Source organism: Mauremys mutica, chromosome 18 (assembly GCF_020497125.1).
Source record: "Mauremys mutica isolate MM-2020 ecotype Southern chromosome 18, ASM2049712v1, whole genome shotgun sequence".
In the NCBI taxonomy this organism is placed as follows: domain Eukaryota; kingdom Metazoa; phylum Chordata; order Testudines; family Geoemydidae; genus Mauremys; species Mauremys mutica.
Genome location: NC_059089.1, coordinates 18,199,400 through 18,222,082, shown reverse-complemented (window position 1 = coordinate 18,222,082; position 22,683 = coordinate 18,199,400). Strand labels below are relative to the sequence as shown.

At 53.9% G+C, this 22,683-nt stretch overlaps 1 protein-coding gene across 2 annotated transcripts in view; it reads right to left on the bottom strand.

Moving 5' to 3' along the window:
• The window catches only part of HMCN2 (hemicentin 2), a 107,926-nt gene that overhangs the window by 25,712 nt on the left and 59,531 nt on the right, over positions 1-22,683 (bottom strand). For both annotated transcript variants that reach the window (XM_044992679.1, XM_044992678.1), the window contains 24 exons: positions 21,838-21,957; positions 21,279-21,440; positions 20,391-20,672; positions 19,612-19,779; positions 17,879-17,992; positions 17,479-17,565; positions 15,626-15,817; positions 15,029-15,202; positions 14,368-14,481; positions 12,491-12,633; positions 11,607-11,757; positions 10,890-11,108; positions 9,894-10,007; positions 8,832-9,019; positions 8,571-8,667; positions 6,994-7,155; positions 6,335-6,448; positions 5,316-5,518; positions 5,143-5,224; positions 3,391-3,522; positions 2,350-2,493; positions 2,032-2,191; positions 603-727; positions 316-499 (listed from right to left, as the gene is read on the bottom strand). In XM_044992679.1, the coding sequence (XP_044848614.1) occupies positions 316-499; positions 603-727; positions 2,032-2,191; positions 2,350-2,493; positions 3,391-3,522; positions 5,143-5,224; positions 5,316-5,518; positions 6,335-6,448; positions 6,994-7,155; positions 8,571-8,667; positions 8,832-9,019; positions 9,894-10,007; positions 10,890-11,108; positions 11,607-11,757; positions 12,491-12,633; positions 14,368-14,481; positions 15,029-15,202; positions 15,626-15,817; positions 17,479-17,565; positions 17,879-17,992; positions 19,612-19,779; positions 20,391-20,672; positions 21,279-21,440; positions 21,838-21,957 (3,631 nt within the window). The remainder of the gene's footprint in view (positions 1-315; positions 500-602; positions 728-2,031; positions 2,192-2,349; positions 2,494-3,390; positions 3,523-5,142; positions 5,225-5,315; positions 5,519-6,334; positions 6,449-6,993; positions 7,156-8,570; positions 8,668-8,831; positions 9,020-9,893; positions 10,008-10,889; positions 11,109-11,606; positions 11,758-12,490; positions 12,634-14,367; positions 14,482-15,028; positions 15,203-15,625; positions 15,818-17,478; positions 17,566-17,878; positions 17,993-19,611; positions 19,780-20,390; positions 20,673-21,278; positions 21,441-21,837; positions 21,958-22,683) is intronic.

Below are 22,683 nucleotides of genomic sequence, written 5' to 3'. Positions count from 1 at the left end.
CTTGTGGCTTCTGCTCCCCACTCCCTGCGGTGCCACCGTCACGGGACAGCGGAGTGCACACCACATGGCGTACGGCCGCCCTTCCAAAGCACCGAGCCGGAGAGGCAGCGGGCTGAACTTGCAGCTCCTGATGGATCTCCAGTGGGACCGGTGGGTGCTCAGCACCTCTGAAAATCAGGCCCCTGGACGTTCAACACTCCGCTCAAATGCAGCCACCTCTGGAGTGGGCAGTGGCAGCCACGCAGGTGCCAGGCACAACAGCGCAGGAGTACAGGGGGAGGATTTTGGAAAGCACCCGGAAACCTCCTCTCTTACCTGAGGGTGCGTCCTGCGGAAAGCAGCCTCACCCGGTGGGAGAGAGGGAGGGGCAGTCCGTCCCTCAGCCAGCTGATCTGTAAGGGAGGGGAGCCCCGTGCTTGGCACTCCATGGTAACCAACCCCAAGGGGGCGCTGCTGATGACCTCAGAGTCGTTGGCCCCTCGCTCGATAGTAGGGGGAACTGAGGGGGAGGAGAAAGAGTTGCCATTGAGGGGGTTAATCTTTGCCCCCGCCCAGCAGCTAAGCCCACCTGTGCCCAGTGCCACCCAGCATGCTTCACTCACCCAGGACGTTCAGCAGGTGGAGCCTGGTGTCCTCTCCGGCCCTGTTCTGAGCCAGGCAGGTGTATGCCCCTGAGTCAGACTCCCGCAGCCCCTTGAGGAGCAAGGAGCTGCCACCAGGAGACAACCTGCACACACAGGGAGAGGAGTCTCAATAAGGCAGCAGAACCCACTAGGGCCACATACAGACAGACACCATGGCCTTGCCTGGGAATCAAACCTGTGCCCTTCCGTGCCGAAAACACAAGCCCCTCTCACTAGAGCTAAAGGATTAATTCCCTGAGCCTTAAGTATCAAGCGCTATCCTTGCCGGAGCCAGCCATTCGCGCTATGTGCACTAAGCCAACCATTACCCTCAACGCAAAGCATCCCTGCCCAGCCTGGCTAATAGCCATTGATGGACCTATCCTCCATGAACTTAGCTAGTTCTCCTTTTAACCCTGTTATAGTCTTGGCCTTCACAACATCCCCTGGCAAGGAGTTCCACAGGTTGATGGTGTGTCGTGTGAAGAAATACGTCCTACTGTTTGTTTAAAATCTGCTGCCTATTAATTTCATATGGTGACCCCTAGTTCTTGCATTATGAGGAGTGAATAACACTCCCTTATTTACTTTCTCCACACCGGTCATGATTTTATAGACTTCTATCATATCCCCCCTTGTCTCTTTTCCAAGCTGAAAAGTCCCAGTCTTATTACTCTCTCCTCATACAGAAGCCGTTCCAGACCCCTAATAATTTTTGTTGCCCTTTTCTGAACCTTTTCCAATTCCAATGTATCTTTTTTGAGCTGGGGCAACCAGATCTGCACGCGGTATTCAAGAAGTGGGCGAACCATGGGTTTACACAGAGGCAATATGATATTTCCTGTCGTATTCTCTCTCCCTTTCCTTATGATCCCCAAGATTCTGTTCGCTTTTTTGACTCTCGCTGCCAGGGCCGGCTCTACATATTCGGCCGCCCCAAGCAGTCATGCGCGGGAGACGCCCCGGAGCCCCGGGAGCAGCGGACCTCCTGCTGGCTTGACTGGTGAGGGTCCGCTAGTCGCGCGGCTCGGCTGGACCTCCCGCAGCTGCGGACGGTTGGCTGGTCCGGCAGCTTCGGTGGAGCAGCCGCAGTCATGCCTGCGGGAGGTCCAGCCGAGCCGTGCGACCAGCGAACCGTCTGCAGTCATGCTTGTGGGAGGTCCACTGGAGCCGCGGGAGGAGCGCCCCCTCTGCAGTCATGCCTGCGGCAGGTCCGGTCGTCCCGGGGCTCCGGTGGACCTCCCGCAGGCATGACTGCGGCAGGTCCGCCGGCCCAATCTGCCGCCCCTGCCGGCAAATGCCGCCCCACGCGTGTGCTTGTCGCGCTGGGGTCTGGAGCCGGCCCTGCTCGCTGCACATTGAGCCACGCCGCCCCTCTGCAGCACCAGGGCCCTAGCAAGAGGCGTACCGGAGGCGAGGGGCAGCATGCAGTTCCAGCGGGCTCCCATCCTTCAGCCACGTGACTTCTGGAGCTGGCTGTCCTTCCACTTCACACTCCAGCTTCACCCCGGTGCCCTCCAGGACACTGTGCTCACTGGGGATGCCTGCGCTCAGGATCCGGGGCACCGCTGAGCGGAGAGAGGAGACAGTAACTGGAGAGCAGAGGAACTACCTGACCCCTTTATAGCCCAAACCACATCCTCAAGAGGCCTGAACGCTCCCACGACAATCCGTCTCCATCCCATTCTGCGGCAGCCTGCTCGCTGCAATGCCACGCAGGGCCTACCTTGCACCGAGACGATGAAGTCTTTGCGTGCCTCTGCTTCAAGGCTTTGTGCCAGGCAGGTGTACCGGCCCACATGGAAAGGCTGTAAGCGGCTGATCTGCAGCTGCCCGCCTCGGGACACCACTCCCTGCTCCACGCTGCTCTCTGCGGGGGAAAGAGAGCGCATCGTTCCAAAACACGTCCAGAGAACTCGGCTTCTCCGCCGCGGAGGTTCCCTCAGGCTTGCTCGTCCTCAACCCACCTCTGGAAAGGAGGCTTCCCACATTTCTCACTGGAATTCCCCCCAGCGGGACCCCATTCTCCTCTCGCTCATCCTGGGGTGACTCAGCAGCACTGCCCTACTCAGCGCTGGGAACTTTCTGCTTACGGGCATGAAACGCTGGGTCACGACAACTTCACAGCACAAAATCAAGATCAGACTCTGGTTCAAGTCGAACACAGAAGGATTGAGGTAAACCCAAATAAAGCCAGATAGCCTGGGACTTGCATTTATGTTATCTGGAGACTTTAATTCTGCAGGGATCTAACCAACATGTCATTTGGCGATTTCCACTATCCCAGAACTGAAACACCACAAGGGAACCAGAGTTCACATGATTTTGGCTCCATAAATAGGCCCCCGAGGCTTTACAAGAGTCCATGAAAAGCACACAAGACCATTAACACGCCCGAAGATTGCCCTGCATACACCCTGGTGTTTATTTCACAAATTATAACGTGCACATCTGTCACTGTCTTAGATCTCAAAGCACTTCACACACACGAATGAGCCAGGCCTCATCCCCCCCACCTGGTGAGTGGGGAATCCCCACTATAGAGGGAGGTAAACTGAGGCACAGAGCGGTTCAGCTCACAAAGCAAGTTGGCATCAGAACTGGGAACAGGACCCAGAAGTCTGCATCCGCAGTCCTCTACTCTGAACCCAGAAACCACCCCGCCCTGCTAGAAGCGCTAGCTGTGCCCACTACAGCCAGCTAACGCCCAGCCCTGCTCTCCCAGCAGCCCGTCAAGCCAGCTGGTGCGGTGATGCGGCCTCCTTACCAAGCAGGGCCCCATCTTTCAGCCAGGTGATGGCAGGAGGGGGAACACCGACCGCCTCGCAGGTCAGAATGAGGAGACTCCCCACGGCTCCGTAGACTGTCTCCTGGTGTGGGTTCTCGATGGTCGGGGGGGCTTTGGGAGAGAAGCAGAATGCACAGGGAGGCTCAGTCGCTGCCACTGGGGTTGGGGGACACCAGGACCCTTCTGCATTTGCTGAGATCACATTCATAAAACACAGCCATGGAGCAGCCCTCCCCCCAGCTCAGACAAATGGTAAACACCACTCAGCACTTTCACCCGGAGTTCCCAAAGCCAGGGGGAGTGCTGCTGTCCCCATTGCACAGGTGAGGAAACTGAGGCACACCATCAGCTCTGCTGCCGCCTAGGAACAGAACCCGGGTCCCCTATGTGCTGCCCCATGCTGCTTCCCTACTCAGCACTCCTCTTGCAAGGACTGTACCTGCAGGAACAGCACAAAATGCTAAAATAAAAAGTGACTCCCATCTTCAGTGGGTGTCAGTGAGAGAGGAGTGTCTGGAGCTGCACACTGGCCCCAAGTCCCCACTGGGCTCTGCGAGGGGCTGTTACTATCACCATCATCCCCGGGGACTGCGCTCACACTCAACCCTACCCTGCATTTCCCAGCTGCCCAGCCTCTGAAGATAAAACCCCAGAGCTGAGAGCCCTCAAGTTTTAGAAGTGGAGTTTAAAATCGAGATCTGGATTGCAGAGCCCAGGGGCCCATCTGCCCCATCGAGTCCTCTCCCCAGCACTAACCACGTCCATGGTCACAGTCCTGCAGCACTGACCTAGCATCGAACTAGAACAAAAATGGGGATTCGTCCTCTGGAAAAAACTTTGCATTTCAGAGAAAATCAGAATCAGAACTGGATGGCCACTGCGCTGCCTCCTGCTTCCCATCTGCCACGTAAGCCAGGTTCTCTGGTTGAATTACGTCCCCCGTGGTCTCCCGTCTTGGTGAGTGGAGGTGGTGCATCATGGGAGATGAAGGCTATGTCCACATTGCACCACAGTGTGGACTGCAGGGGTGTGAAGTGCAGAGTGCACCAAAATGTTATGTTCCAACTGTCCCGTGTGGACGCTGCTGAGCAAATGAAAAGGTACCTAGTTCACATTAGCACAGTCCCGTTTCAGAGAGGACTGCGTTAATGCAAACAAGGTGCCTTTTCGTTTGTGCCAGCAGAATCCACACAGGGCAGTTGGCGCGCTCTGGCATTCACACCCCGACAGTCCGCACTGCGGTGCAGCATAGAGAAGCCTAGAGTCTAGCTGGGGAGCCCTCCCCATACAGAAGAGAAGCATGAGGCACCAGAACTACAACTCCCATGAGGCACTGCGGCAGCATTTCAGAATGCAAATAGTTTTGGGGCGTTCTGGCTTTTGACCCATATATATATATAAATTCTCCACAGAAAGCAGACACTTTTCACACAAATGTTCACTGAGTCGAAGGCCCAATTTTCCATCCAAAGCAGTTTAAACAGGCAATGGCCAGCCCTACTTCTGACCTTTCCTCTATTGAAAAGCTCAATGCAGATTAACTTCCCCTATTCAGGGCAGTGGAGACAGGGATGGCGTAGATAGATGCTGTTACTGGTCTCACTTCCAGATCTGCCAAGTAACCTCAGCCCTGACCTGCACCCTCTCACGACCCCAGTCCCAGGTCTCCTGCGACAGACTGAATCTGGAGAGAACAGATGGAGGCACATGATTTAAACCCTCTTCTCTTACCTTGGACGGTGAGCGTGAAGGTTTGTTCTGCCTCCCCTGCCACATTGGTGACTTTGCAGCTGTAGAGCCCTTTATCCGACACCTGCGAGAGGAGGGAGTCGTCGGAATCTCGCACGCAGGGCACGGACAGCTGAACAGGTGGAACGGTTTCCCTAGGTACAACCTAACCTTACCTGGGCATCGTCAATCTCCAGCCTCTGCCCTCTCAGCAGGGTCCGAGCACCATTCCCTAGTGCCAGCTGGTGCCCGTTCTTGTACCAGGTGACCACAGGCTCCGGCAGAGCATCAGCCTCACATTGCAAAACAGCAGTCTCTCCGGCACGCACCATCACGACCTCCGGCTGGCCTCCAGCGGGCTGCGTGATGGTGGGGGGAACTTTACCAGAGAGAGAGAGGGAGGGAGACAAGAGGCTCTAGTATTGCTGGAGGATGGGGCAGTGTATTTCCTACAGAGGGGAACCGCCTGCCCACAGAGAAATTCAAAGACCTCTAGGGAGCTGGCCTCCCCACGCAGGCGTATTTAGGACACACACTTCCATGTATGCATGTCCCACCCCCCCATACCACACAGGCTATTCATGAAACACATGGACAGGGCCAACTTTCCAAAGGGGGTCAGAGGCAGGCTGCAGCTGCACAAATGCATGCAAGTGCAAATCGTGCACTTAACCCCTTGCAGGCTGTTGCATGCACAAATGTTGCCAGAGGCAACTAAGCAAGCCCGGTGAAAATCTGGCCCACAGGGATACAGCCTCCTTTCAAGCATAGGTATAACTCCCAAAGCACACTTGCTTTTAGAGATCCTGGCCTTGGGGGCAGCTGCCAAGGCACCAAGTTTCCACACTAGGGACTAGCTGTAGCCGTGTGCAGTCACAGTAGCTTGTGAATGCCTGGCCAGGCTGGCCCCTGGTACAATAGTTACTGTTTTACCCGGTGTTGGATAGGGAAGGTGCTGTCCAGCAGCTGCACCAGAACAGAGGCTACTGCTAGAACAGAGCTGGCCTGCCTCAAGCACGGACAGATGGGTCACCACAGGAGCCAGAGGGGAGCTGAAGGCTCATGTGTGGCATCGCGTGCTCTGCTGCTAAGTTGCAGCTTCGGTCCTATTGATCTGATGGAACCAGAAAGGCTGAGGAGGAAGATGTTGGCCCACAGTGCACGAGGCAGACCAGGCGCAAAGGCCTTCGCTCACCATAAACCCGGAGAAAAAAGAGCTTCTCATCTCTGCCAGCTGCATTCAGCGCCACACACGTGTACTTCCCCCCAGTGGAAATCCGCACTCGAGGGATCTGTAGGATCTGAGAACCTGGAACAAGGAAAGGCCAAGCAGGCTGGGACTCATTGCCCGGCTCCGTCCACATGGCTCCAAGTTAGCACCTGGCCACACCCACCAGGCTGCTCCCCATGCTGCATCTGGATACTGCTACTGAGCTCAGTGGGAGACCCAGGCACAGAGAGGTCGCAGGATACAGCCTCCAGTCCATCATAACAGCAGGTCAGCTGCCAGGTCAGGGTTACTTTTCCACGTTGATTACAGGAAGTGATGAGGGAACTTTTCCAGCCTCATCCATCGGAAAGTGTCTCAGAGGGGATCATCCACTCTGGCAACTCCAAGCTGGGATTCTCAAAACAACCTATGGGATTCATCTCAATAGGAGTTGGTGCCTAAACCCCTTAGACTCCTTTGAAAATTCCAACCTTACACTCTCTGTATTCGGTATCAGTTTATTAAGTGTGTTACTGGCCCTATAAGAAATGTAACCTCCAATCAGGAAGCAGCCAGCCAGCTCTGGCAGGAGAGTCACTGGCTTATTAACCAGTCTGGGTTTTCACCAGCACAGCCATACGCACCTGGGATGAGGATAACCTCCTCGCTGAGCGGCAGGGTTTGGCCATCCTTGTACCATGTGATCTCGGCAGCGGGATGTGATTGGACATGGCATGTCAGGGAGAGGCTGCTATCGACGACAGCAGTGATGCTTTCGGGGTTTGCTCCCGCTATCCTGGGTGGACCTGCTCCTCCCAAAATCAAAACGTGTTGATTAGAAATCTCCCCCCATTTATCCGGGTGCTGTCCACGCCGAGTGCTAACCAGCACCGCGGATACAGCAACAGGCAGCAAAAAGAGCTAGAGAGGAGAAAGGATTGGAGCTTGGACATATTAAACAGCAGCCTGGAGGTAGCAGAGTGTGGAAGGCCAGAGAGATGGGAGCCCTGCCTGGACACTGCACTCAACGTAAAGAGCAGGCTATCGGGTCACGAACATAAGAGTAAAAAGCTGCCCCAGGAGGAAGGAGCCAGTGTGAAATACAAACGCTACCTGCTGACTTTATCCTCAGCCTCAGACCCGGGTTACTGGAACTGCGTGGAAAGTGGCACAACTTGGAAGATGCAGGGCCCGCGGAGAAAAGCAAGCACAGAACTGCATTCTGAATGGAGGGAAGCCGTGGTTATTACCCTAGCGCCTAGAGGTTCCACCCAGGTCATGCCTCAGCGTGTTAGGGGCTGCGCACACGCAGTCTAAGGGTAGGGCTACACGGCAATCATGGGGGCGTCTTGCAGCTTGCGTAGATACACCTGAGCTAGCTTTAGCACTGGGGCTGCGGCCATGTTCGCTTCAGCACCTGCTGTACAAACACATCTGAACCCCTAGGTAATGACTTGCAGGCTAGTCTGTGCCGAAGAACGAGCTGCTGCAGCTTCACTGCTCTGGTTCCTGAGCTAGCTAGATCAAAGGCAACTCATGTGGGTCTACACTAGCCACATTCGCGCCCCATGTAGACAGACCTTATGAAAAGGAACAACCCCTGGCCCCCAAGGCTCATAGACCATCAGGAACTATACGGAACAAGAGTTCAAAAAGCAGAAGGGTCCGAGCCTGCCTGCAAAAATGACATCAGCAAAACCCGCAGTTGCAGCACCACATGTTCAACGGGTTCCCTGGGGGCCTGCCCAGACATTTGCACATGCATTTACCCGGTTTGTGTGTGCAATTGTAAGTGGGCAATTTGGCACCAACATTTTTTGCAAACAGACTTTGAGCCTCTGTTTGTGAAAACGTGCTGCAATGTACCTCGATAAATATATCTGCTGGTTATAGCTACAGCTGTCCTCCTAGCTTAGATTATCATAGGCTATAGGATCTAGGCTCAGTCCTTTCAAAACCCATAATACTGCTTGTGCCTGACATGTGGCATCCTCCAGGATCCTTAGGTCTGCCTCCCTGTGTGGTGCTTTAAGCACCTGCTAAGGAGATAAGGGAGAAAAATGGGATGGATGGAGAAAGAGAAGGTTCGGGATAAACTCATCAAGAGAGCGATGAGCTACTGGGTGCCTGGGTAGATAAATTATTGGAGGACTCAAGGGGCTGACCAAGAAGGAATGGGAAAATGGACCAATCTGGAGAAGGGTCCACTTGAATTACTCACCCAGAACTGTGAGAGCAAAGCGCTTCTCTGCAGAGCCCTCCCGATTCTCTGCCACACACACATAGCGGCCAGTGTCTGCCACCTGTACTGAAGCCACCTGCAAAGGGAAAGCAAGATCCCTGCTGAGACCGCTAGGAGTCGTCACAGGCACTCACCAGCGGATTCAGAGCAACAGCCAAAGAAGCTGCACTAACACCTCCAACGGTGGGTGTTTTCTGCCACTTTTCACCCACTGCAGAGCCTGCTGGACACGACACCCACCCGCAGGAGCCTGCCGTCCTCCAGGAGCTGGTGCCGGGGGCTGGTGGTGAAGGGCAAGTCATTGTGGAGCCAGGTAATTGCAGGTGCTGGGTTCCCAGTGACTTCGCACTTCATGTGGGCTGTGCTGTTAGCAATCACTGTCACCTCTTCCACCAACTCCTCCGTGTTCCCCTGGATAACGGGGGCAGCTGGGGACAGAAGAGAACCGGTCAGTTATGGGCTGCTCATCTCTCAGCCCTCCTAGCTAGGGAGGAGAAGCCTGACCCAGGCCTCCCTCTCAAGGGGAGGGAGCATCAGGGCAGGGTCTCAACAGTCTCCATCCTTCAATGCCCCTTCATTCTCCCACGTCCCACTCACTTCCCACTTCCCATGATCTCATCTCACTTTGCTCCTTGCTGCTAGCCTAAGCTTCTGCAGTTCAGTCGCCTCCCCTCTCTGTTGTGAGGGAGAGCGCGGTGCCACTGTGAGGTAGCTTCAGAGCTGGGAAATGAACCCAGGAGTCCTGGCTCTAGCAAGGAGGCACCACTGTCTCGGATATGCAAGTGTGACAAGAGCTCAAGGCTTCTCTCACCCGCAGGGAATGTCTCGGTTCTAGGTCTGCCCAGCCCCTAGCAATACAAATCATTATTTATTACGTGCTCCCCACCGGCCTCTCCCCGCCCTTGGCAGGCGTCCCAGGGAGCGATCTCTGAGCCAGCCCATGGCACTCACATCAGGTCATCTCCATTCTGCAGACGATGACCGAGACTGATGCTCTTCAGAGAGAACCTGAGTATCAAGAGCTCGGGGACGGGGCCAGATTTTGCCGTCCACACACCAAAGAAATACAACATTACGGGCGCCACCTGCAAGGGCTTGACAGCTCCTGAAGGGAGTCGCCTCGACTGCTCAGCCCAGCCCCGCTGCAGGGCCGGGGGTGGGGCAGAAGACCTGGGGGAGGGAGGCAGCTCCTCAAGATCATTCAGGGTCCTGTGTGGCTCCGGCTTTCTGCCAGGACCCAGAGGCGACGACCTGTCACTTTTACATCCCCTCGGCCCCATGATGTCTTCCCTGGATACTCACACAGCACCAGCAGCTCATAGTGCAGCCAGTCCTCTCCTGCCTCATTGGCTGCCTGGCACGTGTATCTCCCAGCATCCTCGGCTCTGACCGCAGGGATCTGCAGGATACGTCCCCCTGCCAGGCAACAGGGAGTGAGGGGGGGGACAGGAATGGCTCCTAGGAAACCACTGTTCTCCTAGCAAGAGAACTAGAGCTGTGAGCTGCTTTGTGCGCGGGATGGGGTCAGTGAACCTCCATCGATAGACATGCTCTCAATGCTGCCTACGCCACGACTCATTCTGGCAGCAGACTGGGCCGTGCCCTCCTGCAACATCCTCTCTGGCAAAGCTAATGGGTCTGGGCCCAAGGGCAGTAGAACCTGCTAGGGGCACCCTCGTGTATCCGGCCCCTCTGGAGCACTCAGAAGGGCGTCGTAACGAGGGAGGAGGAGGCAGCCACTTAAAAAGGGCAACACAGTGAACTAGGAAGCAGGGCATGCAGACGGCCAGAGAGATCCCCACTGGGGAGACAGTCACATTTCCAATGCTTGTCCCTGCACCGTTCCTGTTGCTGCTGTCGTACATTTCAGGGACATTAACAGAGCCATAGGAGGCTTCCTGAACATCTGGCAGCACAGCAGGCGTGCGCCATTTGGCACATCCAGCAGTACAGGAGGGGCATCCCCCCAGTGCACCTAGCACGTCCCATAGTACAGCAGACGTACATCTGGGCACGCTGGAAGATCCGGCAACGCAGACATTGGTGTACTTTAGCTGAGAACACCTGAAACATCTGGCAGCCAGGGTGGTGCGCTCCCAAACCTGGAATGTGCGTTAGCACAGCAGATGTGCATCACCTGGGCACATCTGGCATACTGTAGCTGGCCAGGCCTAGACTGCCCAGGAACCTGGCAGGTGCTCTCTATCTGGAATGCCCAGCAGCTGTCAAGTAGCTAAATTAAGCTTTCAGAGTTATCTGACCACACTGAAGTTTGCATCGATAAGCCAAGCTTGTTACCTAGCAATACTAAAACCCCCTCCGCAGCGGAGAGGGGCTCTCCATCCTTGTACCAGGTGAGCTTCGGGGGCGGGATGGCATTCGTGTCACAGTACAGGGAAGCCGGGCTGTTGACTGTCACCCCCCGGTGCTCTGTCATCTTTCCATCCTGGTCTTCCGCCTGGTAGTGGATCTGGAAGGCTGTGCTGGGATTTCCCTGCCTCTGGAACAGGGGGGGCACTGAAAGAGAGCAAGCAGCAGCAATCAATGCATACTGGGGAAAAGACCCAACAGGCACATAGGCAGCCAGCAGGGGCACGTGGATCCAGGGTGGAGGGATTAGCCAAACTGACAGCTTAGCCGTGGGAAGTATTCTCGCCCAGTCCCCCGAAAAGCACTCTCTGGACACGCGGGTGGCTGCACACTGGGAAGGGGTAGGGCCTGTTGCCGTTCTAGATCCGCTGGGATTCTCAACCCATTTCTGCTCCCTTTGTGCCTCTCCCAGCTGAGGTCAGAATCTGGCCCCAAACGAAAGCTACTTGGGCCCTTTGAGCTCCACCTGAACATGGGATCTCACCGCATGGCGGGTGAAATAAGAACACTTCCACAGTGACTGTTCCCTGCCCCCCTCTTCTAGCGCTCCACTTCCTGCCTTCCAGGGCTCAGCCCCCTTACGCCTTCTGCTCCCAGACTCTCATTTGCAGCTCTGCCACCAGCGGCTCCGGGAGAGAGACTCGCCTTGAATATGCACGCTGAAGTCCTTATCGTCTTCGCCCACCGGGTTGGTGGCGATGCAGGTGTAGCGCCCCGAATCCGAGACACGGGCGGGACTGATCCGAAGAAGCTGCCCCTCGCTGAGAGCCTGGAGATGGCTGTCACTCTCCAAGAGCTGGCGAGGAGACACCCAGAACAAGGATGTGGGGGAGGAGGAGGAGGAGTTAAACCCTTCTCATGGTGATTAAATGCCAGGATCGAAGCCTGGACAACAGCCACAGGAAAATACAAAATCCAGACCCCAAGCTTTACAAATGGTGCCTTCCTCTCCCAGCCAGCTGGAAACTGCTCTTCCTCACCAATAGATACCTGGCTATTAATCATCAGAGGGTTTCATTGCCTTAAATAAGCACATTATTTCATGAGAATCAGTGTAGAGATCCTGAATCTGAATGAAAACAGAACACGGAGTAAAGAATTACCCTTCCCTGCCTGCCCTCATGGCAGAAATGGCTGGCGGCAGCCCAGGAGAGAGCACACCCTCTCAGGGACCAATAAGGGGGCTTTTTTGGTTGTATTTCTAGGCATCATTAGGCAACTGACCGTGCCCAACTGCTGTGCAGCTCCCTGCTCTAACAGGGGCTGGCCAGGTTGTCACGCGTCCGCCGTCTCCTTTGGACTCCAGAAACCTGATCAAATGAGAACAGCTGCCCAGGATGAAAACAGCCCGTCATGATGGGGGAACTCCCCAGCCTTCCCCACTGCAGTCCCATTGATCCTGGCCCACTGAAGTCCATTGGTCCCCTCCCCTTGGCTGTGCCTTTGGAAGGCTCCAGTCTCTTTAGAAATGGTTATGAGTTTTCACTAGTGACACTGACGGTTTCCAGCCTTTTCTTTAGCAACCTCACCTGCCCATCCTTGTACCACTGTATGGTCGGCTTGGGCACAGCCCAGGACTCGCACTCCAGCATCAGGGTGCCGTTGACCTTGGTTTTCACCTCCTTCACGGCAAATTCCCCCAAAGCGTGATCTTTGGCAATCCAAGGAGGAACTAGGAGCCACAACATGAATACAATCAGGACAAGAGAACCACCTCCCTCCGCACCTGCCCTTTGGTCTAGCCACACGGGCACCGTGATGCTGGGACACCAGCTGACCGCTCATACCAAGGCCTCACTGAGCACTGACAAATGCATAGCTGGAAACCAGTCGGCTCATCCGTGTGCTAGTACTGTTTAAACAGATAGTAGAGTTATGAGAATGTGTTCAGACTTTATGAAATGCCTGTAGGATGCTGCGTGTATTAATCTGACTTAGAACATCTGTACCCCATGTTCAAAGGTGGTATTTACGTGTTTGCTCTGTGACTAGAGAAGTGTTTGCTTTAAAACTGTAACCCCCCCAACCCTCAGGAGAGAAACATTCCCCAGTGTGAAACGCTAGTGACCAGAAGAGCTGTCATCTCCTCTCCAATAAAAGAAGGTCCACAGACACCAGAGAAGCTGTTGTGAAACAGCAGGGGATAAAAGACTGTTGAGTGGCCCCCCTCACACCCACGAAGAGGAGACAAAACACTCATCCCATCAGCTTGAGCTCCGGGGGGAAGGGAATAAAACTCCCTGTCAAGAGGAAACTGTTATCCCTGTGCTGCTTGGACTTCAGGGGAGGGCAAGATTTCCAAGCATAAGCTAAACAGCCGGGGATCTCTTGCTTGGGTTACCCCTAAAGGACATATAGAACTTGCACATTAGCAGCTTCTAAGACTAACTCATTTGTGGGTGTATATTTACCTGCTTTAACCTTGTAAACAGCTCATGTCTTTTTCCTAGTTAATAAACCTTTAGTTAGTTTATTATAGGATTGACTACCAGCATTGTCTTTGGCGAGAGATCTAGGGTGCACTCCACCTGGGGTAAGCAACGGGCCCTTGGGACTGGGAGTAACCTGAAGATTGTGATTTTTACTCTAAGGGATCATCTATCGCAAAGGGAAGCTTGCCTAGGTGACAAGATAGATGAAAGTACCCAAGGGACTGTCTGTGACTCCATGGTTAGGCTGTTTTAGTGCCTGAGGAGTTTACATTTGATGCTTGGTTGGTGAAATCTAATTATAGAACATACAACCCGTCTGGGCTTTGTGCCCTGGCTTGCAAAAGTCTGCCCTGAGGCTGGGACCCATGTTTGTGGGCTACTCCAGACAGCCTGGCCTGCACATTCCTGTGCTGTAGGTGCGCAGTAACAGCCAGCCAGTGAGGAATGCCAAGGAGAACCCTGCCTCAAGGAGCACAAGGCAAAGCAAATACAAGTCAGTGCAAAAGAAACCCACAGCTCCGCTGCCAGGAGGGAGGGCTCCTCGGAAGGGATTGGAAGGCAGAGGTTTAACATAAGCTGAGATAGAGCCTGCTGCAGCACATGGGGTGGGCGATACCTTGAGTGGGAGCAGGAGAGACAGGGAGCGACCAGGAGGGAAGGGTGGGCATTGCTACTGGACATAAATAGCCCCCTCTCAGTGCACAGGGAATGCTGATCCAGCTCAGGTAGGACATACCCCCAAGAGCAGCAGGAGAAGGGCACACAGGGAGCTTTAGCAAAGGGCATCTAGGGCAGGATCCCTTCTTGGGCTAAAATGTTCATATCATAAAAGTTGCGGCTCCGTCCGGCCCATGGAACACGCGTGTGACAGAAGGAAAAGCAGCAGCCGTGGGACAGGTCTGAGCAGTAGTCGGCAGTAATAATGGAAACATGGGGCCTTGGCAAAGCTCTTTAGAGAGGGGCTTCGTACATACCCAGGACCCTGACTTCATAGCTCTTCACAGCCTCCCCGAGCTCACTGGTGATGATGCAGGTGTACCTGCCAGCATCCTCTTCCTGAGCATTCAGAATCTGAAGCCCCCGGCCACCTGGTCAGGGAAAAGGACTCTCCGTGATGGCGCCTACGGCAGCCCTTAGTCCCTCCGTTAAGAAATAATCAGGTGAATCATCCCGACTAGCAATCCCTGGCTAGAACACAACACAGCGCAGGCTATGAAAAGAGCAGCTGTTCCCCAGGAATTGCGGCTGCCTGTCCACACACAGCATGAGCAGCAGCAAAGCACCTTCCTCAGAGGGCCCCGCTGACGTGCCTCAAGTCTGAGCTGCAAAGGTCACGTCTGCAGCACAGCCTCCAGGCCTATAAAATCACTGGTGTCGCGCTGGCACAGCTCCAGCAGGCACCAGCTGAGATGATGGGCTTGGGAACGTCAGCACCCATCCAGTAAGAACACGGTCCAAGACCTCATCCCCCACCCAGGCCAGGCCAGAGAACCCTGGTCACACCATCGCCCTGGACCGGACACAGATGCGAAAGGCTCCATATCCAGTCCCTAGACCGTGTGACCAATCGGGAAGCAGTTACATGAAGTCAACAATGATTCTGAGCAACCACATTCACTGAAATTGATACGTTACCAGGGAGCAACCGGGCATTTGTGGAAGCTTGGAAAGGAACCTCGTCCTTCAGCCAGGTGATGGTGGAGGAAGGGTAGGCCAGGGCCTCACAGGGCAGGGATACTGGGTTATCGATCACTACGGTAACATCGTCTGTGGCACCCTCGTGGCTGGTTCCAGGAAAAGTGGGACTAACTATGGGAAAACAGAGATCGTTTTTGAATGGAGAGAGAGAGAAAATGTATCCGATTTCTGTCACAGCTGAGACTTTCCACCACTTCACTCCGCCCATCAGAGTGTGCAGCGCTCAGCTCCTCCAGCTGACAGCTGGCCAAGCGAGGACTAAAACTCCCGGTGCAGACAGAACCTCGAGCACTGATGTCTAAAGAAACTCTGGGGCCGGTTCTACTCCACCCAGCACCAGTGGAAGGGAAATAAGTCCTAGATCACAATGGCCAGGGAAACCGTACCAATGGCCACGGTTAAACACTCATTGCTAACACGTCTTCATCGGAAACAGGGATACGACCATTCCTCTGGCTCAACAAATTGCTCAAAGGCCCTGGCCCTGCAGGGTGCTGGGAACTTCTTGCTAAAAGGTAGGTGCTCCGTACTTACCAAGAACACTAAGCAGATAGTGTTTGGTTTTATCGGCCACGGCATTGGAGGCCACGCAGGAGTAGCGGCCAGCACTGGAAAGGGTGGTTTGGTTTATCTGCAAGACAGATCCGTCTGGGGATATGTAATAGGCGTCTCTGCTTAGCAAAGGGCTGCCATCTTTTAACCAAGTGATCTCCGGCTTGGGATTGCCTGTATGGTGAAAGGGAAAAGAGGTTAAAAAAAAGCACAACTCGGCCTTTGCTGAAGTTTGTCTCACGTACGCTCAGTTGTGCTGGAGTGAGCCAGACTAGACCTGGAACCTGGAGCACAGCTCTGAAATGTTTTCCCTCCACCGACACCAGGGTTTAAGAAGAGAGCCTCAGCAGCTGGCAGAGAGTGCTGGATAAGCCACAAGAGCAATGGGGATAAACTGACCCTGTGTAAATTCAGGCTGGGAGGTTTCCAACCATCGGGGCAGTGAAATTCTGGGACAGCCTCCCAGTAGGAGCAGTGGGGACAAACAACTGAGCTAGTTTTAAGATGGGACTTGATAAGCGTACGAATGGGATTGTATGATGCAGATAGAAGGGATTGGACCGATCCAAGAGGTCCCTTCCAGACCTACATACGACCAAGAAGTTTCACTATGATGAGGCAGGTGCTCCCATCTCTACCTTATCCCGGTATCTAAGTTTCATCCTGATAAATGGTACCCAAGTGCCATATTCCATCTCTTGCCCTGGAATAGAGGGATCAGCTCCCTGAAGAGTTAATGAACATGCGTCTTCCCCTGTTTGTTATCAGAGGAAAGAAGAAAAAAGTGTGGCAGCAGGATGGCGGCTCTATCCAGGCATTGCCAATGCAGCCAGCTTTGCAGGACACGGGAGCCCAGGATAAAGGCAAGTTATTTTCCCTAATGGGAAAAAGGACTCAAACGCACATGGATGGCTAAGTCGCTTCAAAAGAGCCTGCCCCTTGCTTAGATGCTGGGCAGCAAAATGATGATTTATTCCATTTGGGTGAGCCAGCACCGCGGTGCATCACTGCGCCTCGTCCAGAGAAATAAAAACTGTCCCATGTGGGCACAGAGAGGGCAGGGATAAAGCAGCAATTTATCACCTATCCTCCAGGGAAGAAATCCGAAGGGAAATCTAGCCCCCTGCCTTGCTCTGACGGCCAGCAAAGACAGCATCAGCTAGAACAAGGTCGGCAGCAAATGTTCTCCCCAGGCCCGCAATCCAAATCCCGCTCCAGATCTCCAGGAATCCAGGCTAGGGACCAGCAGCTCCTCAGCTGATCTCCGATGTTGCGCCAGCACATACCCGAATCGAAGCCCGGGGGTGCCTCACAGGCAGAGGCACAGAAGAGAGGAATGTGTGGAGGAGGTGGAGGGGGATGAGGAGGCTGTCCTGAAAATGCAGGCAACCCTTATTTCAAGTCCCTTTGGTGATGTCAGTTGAAAGCCTCACACTTTTCCGTTAGGAGTAATTAATGTAAATGGGACAGACTCGCTTCATGCAGAGGTCAGGTGGGTATTTTTTTTAATCATCTGTATTATGGTAGAGCCCACAGTCCCTGATTGAGATTGAGGTCTCATTGCACTAGGTGCTGTGCAAACACATAATAAGAGACAGTCCCCCACCCCGAAAGAGCTTACAGTGTAATCGGACAAAAGGTCACAGGGAGGGGAAGCAACTTGCCCAAGGTCACGCAGCAAGTCAGTGGCAGAGGTAGGAAGAGAAGCCAGGTCTCCTGTGTCCCAGTCCTATCCACTAGGCCACACATCTCATCTTTACATCTCGATTACCCACCCAAAGCACTACAGTTAAAACCACGTCTTGCTTTTCCCAGCCAGGACCTGCGACACTCACCTGCGGCTACGCAGGACCAGCTGACCGACCGACCCTCAGGCACTTGAACTCTGTCTTCTTCGCCCGCGTTCTCGATGCTGGGGGGAACTAGAAAGCCAAAGAGAGAGAGGGGAAGACAGGACGATTCTCTCGCCAGGAGTCCGACCGCACCAAGAGAGACAAGAAACCACTTTCTAGCCACCTAGAGCAAAGGATTTGGAGATTGTCGTACATGAAGGGCCATATCCCAAGGGCCTGTGTGACTGTAGCACTTAGCTTCTCCTCTATGTCAGAGAATCCCCATTAGAAACCTTGTAGCAGGCAGAGCATTAAAAACCAAGGGGACAGAGGAAATGGTGACAGGTCCCAGAGCAATAACTCAGGTATCTACAGTGTTTCTGACCCAGTGCTTCGTCCTTACCTAGGACCTCCACACTGAAATCCTTCCTAGCTTCCCCAGCCGCATTGCTAGCTACGCAGGAATAGAGGCCTCCATCTTGGGCTCGCATGCGCATCAGCCTCAGAATCCATCCACCTGGAAATAAAAGGGAAAAGCCACAGTGGCAAAGAACAAAGAAACGGCATTACCAGTGACGACACCCTGGTCCAGGGCTTCTGCCCTGTCCTAGCAAGTCTCCGACATCGCCTGAGCTGGCCTGTCCCAGCTCTCTCCTTCACGCATCAGGGCACGTTCCTCAGGTCTACAAGGACACGTGAGGGGTCTATATAGTGCTCTCTCCACCACTCTCAGAGTACAGCCAACTAGGAGTGTCCACTAACCCCAGCAGGGACTCCCGCCAAACATGGCATCCTCTCATGTGCTTTTTCCTCACAAAAGCGACAAAGAGTCCTGTGGCACCTTATAGACTAACAGAGGTATTGGAGCATAAGGTATCCACCCACGAAAGCTCACGCTCCAATACGTCTGTTAGTCTATAAGGTGCCACAGGACTCTTTGTTGCTTTTTACAGATCCAGATTAACACGGCTGCCCCTCTGATCCCTTCCTCACAAGTAGCAACTCAGACTGCATAGAGGGCGGGTCTATCCTACAAATACAACCAAGTCTCTCTCCGTATAGCTTCAGTCTCCATAGCAACCAGGCACTGAATACTGGGTTGGGATGGCAGGGCAGGCCAGTGACGGCCAGTAACAGATTACCACCCTCTGGGAGCAAGGAGGGAGTAGGGAAGAGACCATCTCTCTCCAAGTCTCAATTCCCTCCTTAAGCTGCTCCCAGGGCAGTGCACCGACACGCTGCTCCTTAGGGTTTGTCGTCACTAGGGAACACGCAGCGTTTACAATGAGAGAGCAACCCCAGCAGGAAGCCCTAGTGGAGACAAGGCAGGAGTTAGTGGAGCTGGTTGAGGTAACCCTGAGTGTGTGAGGGAGGGGGCTAGGGGTTATTCCAACCGGCCACACTGAGCCAAAGCTAGCACTTGCCAGGTCTCCACTAGGATAGCTGTCTTCTCAGAAAGAACACACCCTTCACTCCTCGTGGGGATGTAGCCACCATGAGGACAACTTGTCACTGGAAAAGTCAGACAATCTCGCTCCCAGGGGTGAAATTAGCAGAAAATCCTGTCACTGCTGAATGAGTCAGGCAGCTAAAACCCTGTGCACCAGTTTGAACGCTGAATGGTGAGTAGACCTCCCTCCCTCCCCACCCTCTCCTCCACCCTGGTATCTCTGGTGCTTTCCAGGGAAAAGCTGCTAACTCTCTGGCAGAGATGTCAGAGGATGCTTGGAAGCATTAAGAGCATCCACAGAGGCCCCTGTCACTTCCACTCACAAACCACATATTTGCTTTTATTTCTTAAAGACATTTTCAGTGGGATCCTGCCCAACCCCAAGTGACTCCCAAAGACACTGGCTGAGTGAGCCAAGAACCCCCAGCCTGGCAGTGACCTACCGGCTCCCAATTGTGGAGTGTGATTGTCTAAGGGCTTGTCTATGTAGGGAAATTGACCAGACTCACTATGGTGGAATAAGCTATTCGCCAATAGTTATTCCGGGGTAGCTCCCTATGTTATTCCATGATCTATCCCAGAGCAGCCATTGCACCATAGCTCTTCTGGTCAATTTCCCCTGCGTTCCAAGGTTGCCAGCCAGCCAGAATAAACCTCCCAGCAACGATCACTCATTAATGCCTCACCTGACAACAGGCGTGTGCGCTCATCGGGGACAATGGGTGAGTTCTCCCAGGACCAGCTGACCGCTGGGGGCGGGGTGCCCGAGGCCTCGCAGATGAGAGTTAGGGCGCCATGCAAAGAGACAGTGACATTGGTCACTGACCCGGCTCCCCTAACGAGCTCAGGGGGAACTAGAGAGACAAAGGGATGATCTTTCATTTACAAAGCAGTCTCCACGGAAGCAGGAAAATAAGCAAATGGCGGCCCTAGGAAATCTAGCTTATCCCTGCCTTCAAACTATGTACCCATGTTCAAAACAGGGGCACAAGGAGGTAGCCCAGAAAATATGCCTGCCTCCATGGTGCCTTCAGGACCCAGCTCTGTGCCACAGAGCAGCTCACTGTGAATGTAGCTGCCAATCTATCTGCATATCCAAATGTGAGTTTACAGGGGTGACGTGCACACGCAGCCAGGCAGGTGACCCAACTCCCCGGAGGAACTTGACTGGTTGAAAGCTTGGTCCACACAGTCCAGGGAAAGCAGATAACTTTGGCTCTTTGTCGCTCACCCCATCATTTAAACCCCCTGCCATTAGCTGCTGGGGTGGCCATTGCAGTAACAATGCCTATAGCTTACACAGAACTTTTCATCCTGGCTAATATTATCTCATCCTCACACGTAATGTCCTATGACGTGCATGGTGGAACTTCCCAGTGCATCACCTTTCTCCTGACCCCCGCTCTCAGACACCTCACTCCCAAGGTCCCAGAAACAACAGCAGAGCTGCTGCCCACATCCTTACCATGCACAGCCAGATCAAAAGTCCTCTCCACCTGTCCAACTGCATTCGCTGCTAGGCAGGTGTAGCGGCCCGCATGGGTGACCTGCGCCCTCTGAATATGCAGCTTCCACCCCTGGTCCTGAAGAAGAAGCGCTTCCCCATTCACCACAGGCTGCCCATCTTTCATCCACATGACTGTTGGCTGCGGTGATCCCCCGGCTTCACATTCTAGCGTAATCTCACCAGCCTTGGCCACGGAAATCTTCTTTGGGGCTTCGCCGCTGCCTTTGATCACTGGCAGAACTGCAGGGGAGAAGAGCACAAGGCAGAGACACTGCACCGACCTGTTGGGATTCAACTCCTTCTGGGTCTTCTGCAAGAGGACATTAACTGCAGCAAGCGACTGGTCTGGACCAGCAAAGGACAGTTATAAGCCGTGCCGAGTACTAAGGCAATCCAGGCTCTGGGGTAGGGTTCACTGACCACTAGCTGTCTTTAAATACTCAAAACCACAGAGTTACTTCGGACCAGCGGCTCCCAAAGATTGCCCAGCTGAGCCCACGCCGGCTGCTTGCCAGGAACCCAAGGGCAGCGCCTAGTTTTGCAGATCATAGCTGCCCTCCTCAGCAGGGAGCTGTAGATTGCAGAGACCATAGGTCCAGCATTCCAAGTCTGACCTGGCCACTTGGATGAAGATGGAGCACGGCACGCTGGGACATGGAGTCTCCGAGGGCCACATCTTGGCAGCAGAAATGAGAGAAGCTCTATGCTCCATTCAGCCACTCGCGCTCCCCAAAACCACTAACGACGACTAACTTACACAGGAGCTCTTACTGTTATTCTCCACCCAGAGATTCGACTCCCTGTAGTATAAAACCTCCCTCCTCCCGCAGCACCTCTCCGACTCACCGTCCACCTCCAGCCGGTGCTCCCTTCTGCTGCTGCCTGCCACGTTGCTGCACTCACAGGTGTAAGATCCCTCATCTGCCGTCTGCACCTTCCCGATGTACAGCAGCCTCCCCCCTGCGGAGATACGTTCGGGGCGCCCGAGCTCCATGGCAAGGGGCATACCTGGATGATGGGGTGGGGGAAGAAAACACGTCTCCCCTGAGACTCCTGGCAGCACTAGCTCCCAGGCACACTGTCCTACAGCGGGTCGGATGGTGGTTACACTGAAGTGCCTGCTTCTCCCCATGGAGACAAACCCGTGATTGCTTCTGAGCCAGAGGCAGCCTTTCCAAAAGGGGCAGCGTCTCCTCCTAGGCACGAAGGAGCCGCAGGAGTGAGCCAACACAAGTCTAAGTAGGTTTAAATCAACGTGTATCCTCGGCTTTGAAATCCAGCTGGGACCTTCTAGCCCACTGGCTCAGAACCATGCTGTCTAGCTGGCTGGACTAACACTGCAGATCTGGTAGCCCTCCTAGGTGACACCCGCGTGGGAGGAGCCAAGATATTAACACAATCCTACCGTCTTTCTCCCAGGTGAGAGTGGGGAAGGGGATCCCGCTGCACTCGCAGGACAGGCTGACGGACTGTCCCTCCATCACAGACAGGGCAGCAGGCTCTTCGGAGGAGAACGAGGGGGGAACTGCACAAGACCAAAGAAGGGTAGAACTGAGTGCAGGGGACATCAGACATGCGACAGAAGCAGTGGTATGTGATGCTACTAGTGTCCCAGAGGACTTAGCTCAGTTTGCTACTCTCTGGCTTACAGGAAGTGGGTTTGGCCAAAGGAGAACAACGAGAAACACGTGACCCCTGCCTATTGCCCCGACGGGGAACCAACCTGCCCAGCATCACAAACATTTAATCGCAAGTGCCACTGTCAGTCACACAGACTTGCAATTTTGATCCATGTGGAAAGAATGATTTCAACTTTCCAGCTATTAAAAACCAGCAGTATTCTCAATCATACAACTCTCCTACAGCACGACAGTATAGAGAGCGTACTGGGTCAGCCATGGGGTTAAAGAACATTCAGACTGGCCAGCCACTCTCTTATAGACAGGGCAGGCAGCATTGCCGAGCACTAGGTAGCCTGACACTTCCCATTATAAGACCCTGTTTTCAGTTGCTTAAAACTTTGCCAAACTTCAATCATTTGGGCTGAAATTTTCCATGCCAGGTGTTTGCCCCCAGCTGATTATTAATTATTATTATTACTGGTAATTTTAGCCAAAATGGCTTAGCTGTCCACAAAGCTATGGAAAAATGTTTCAGAGCCAGCCTTAATACTGGCATTTCCTAATTTTTGAGTGCTTGACTTTGTAATTTTAATAAGATTCTTTCAGTGTTGTTTGGTGCATGTGAAATA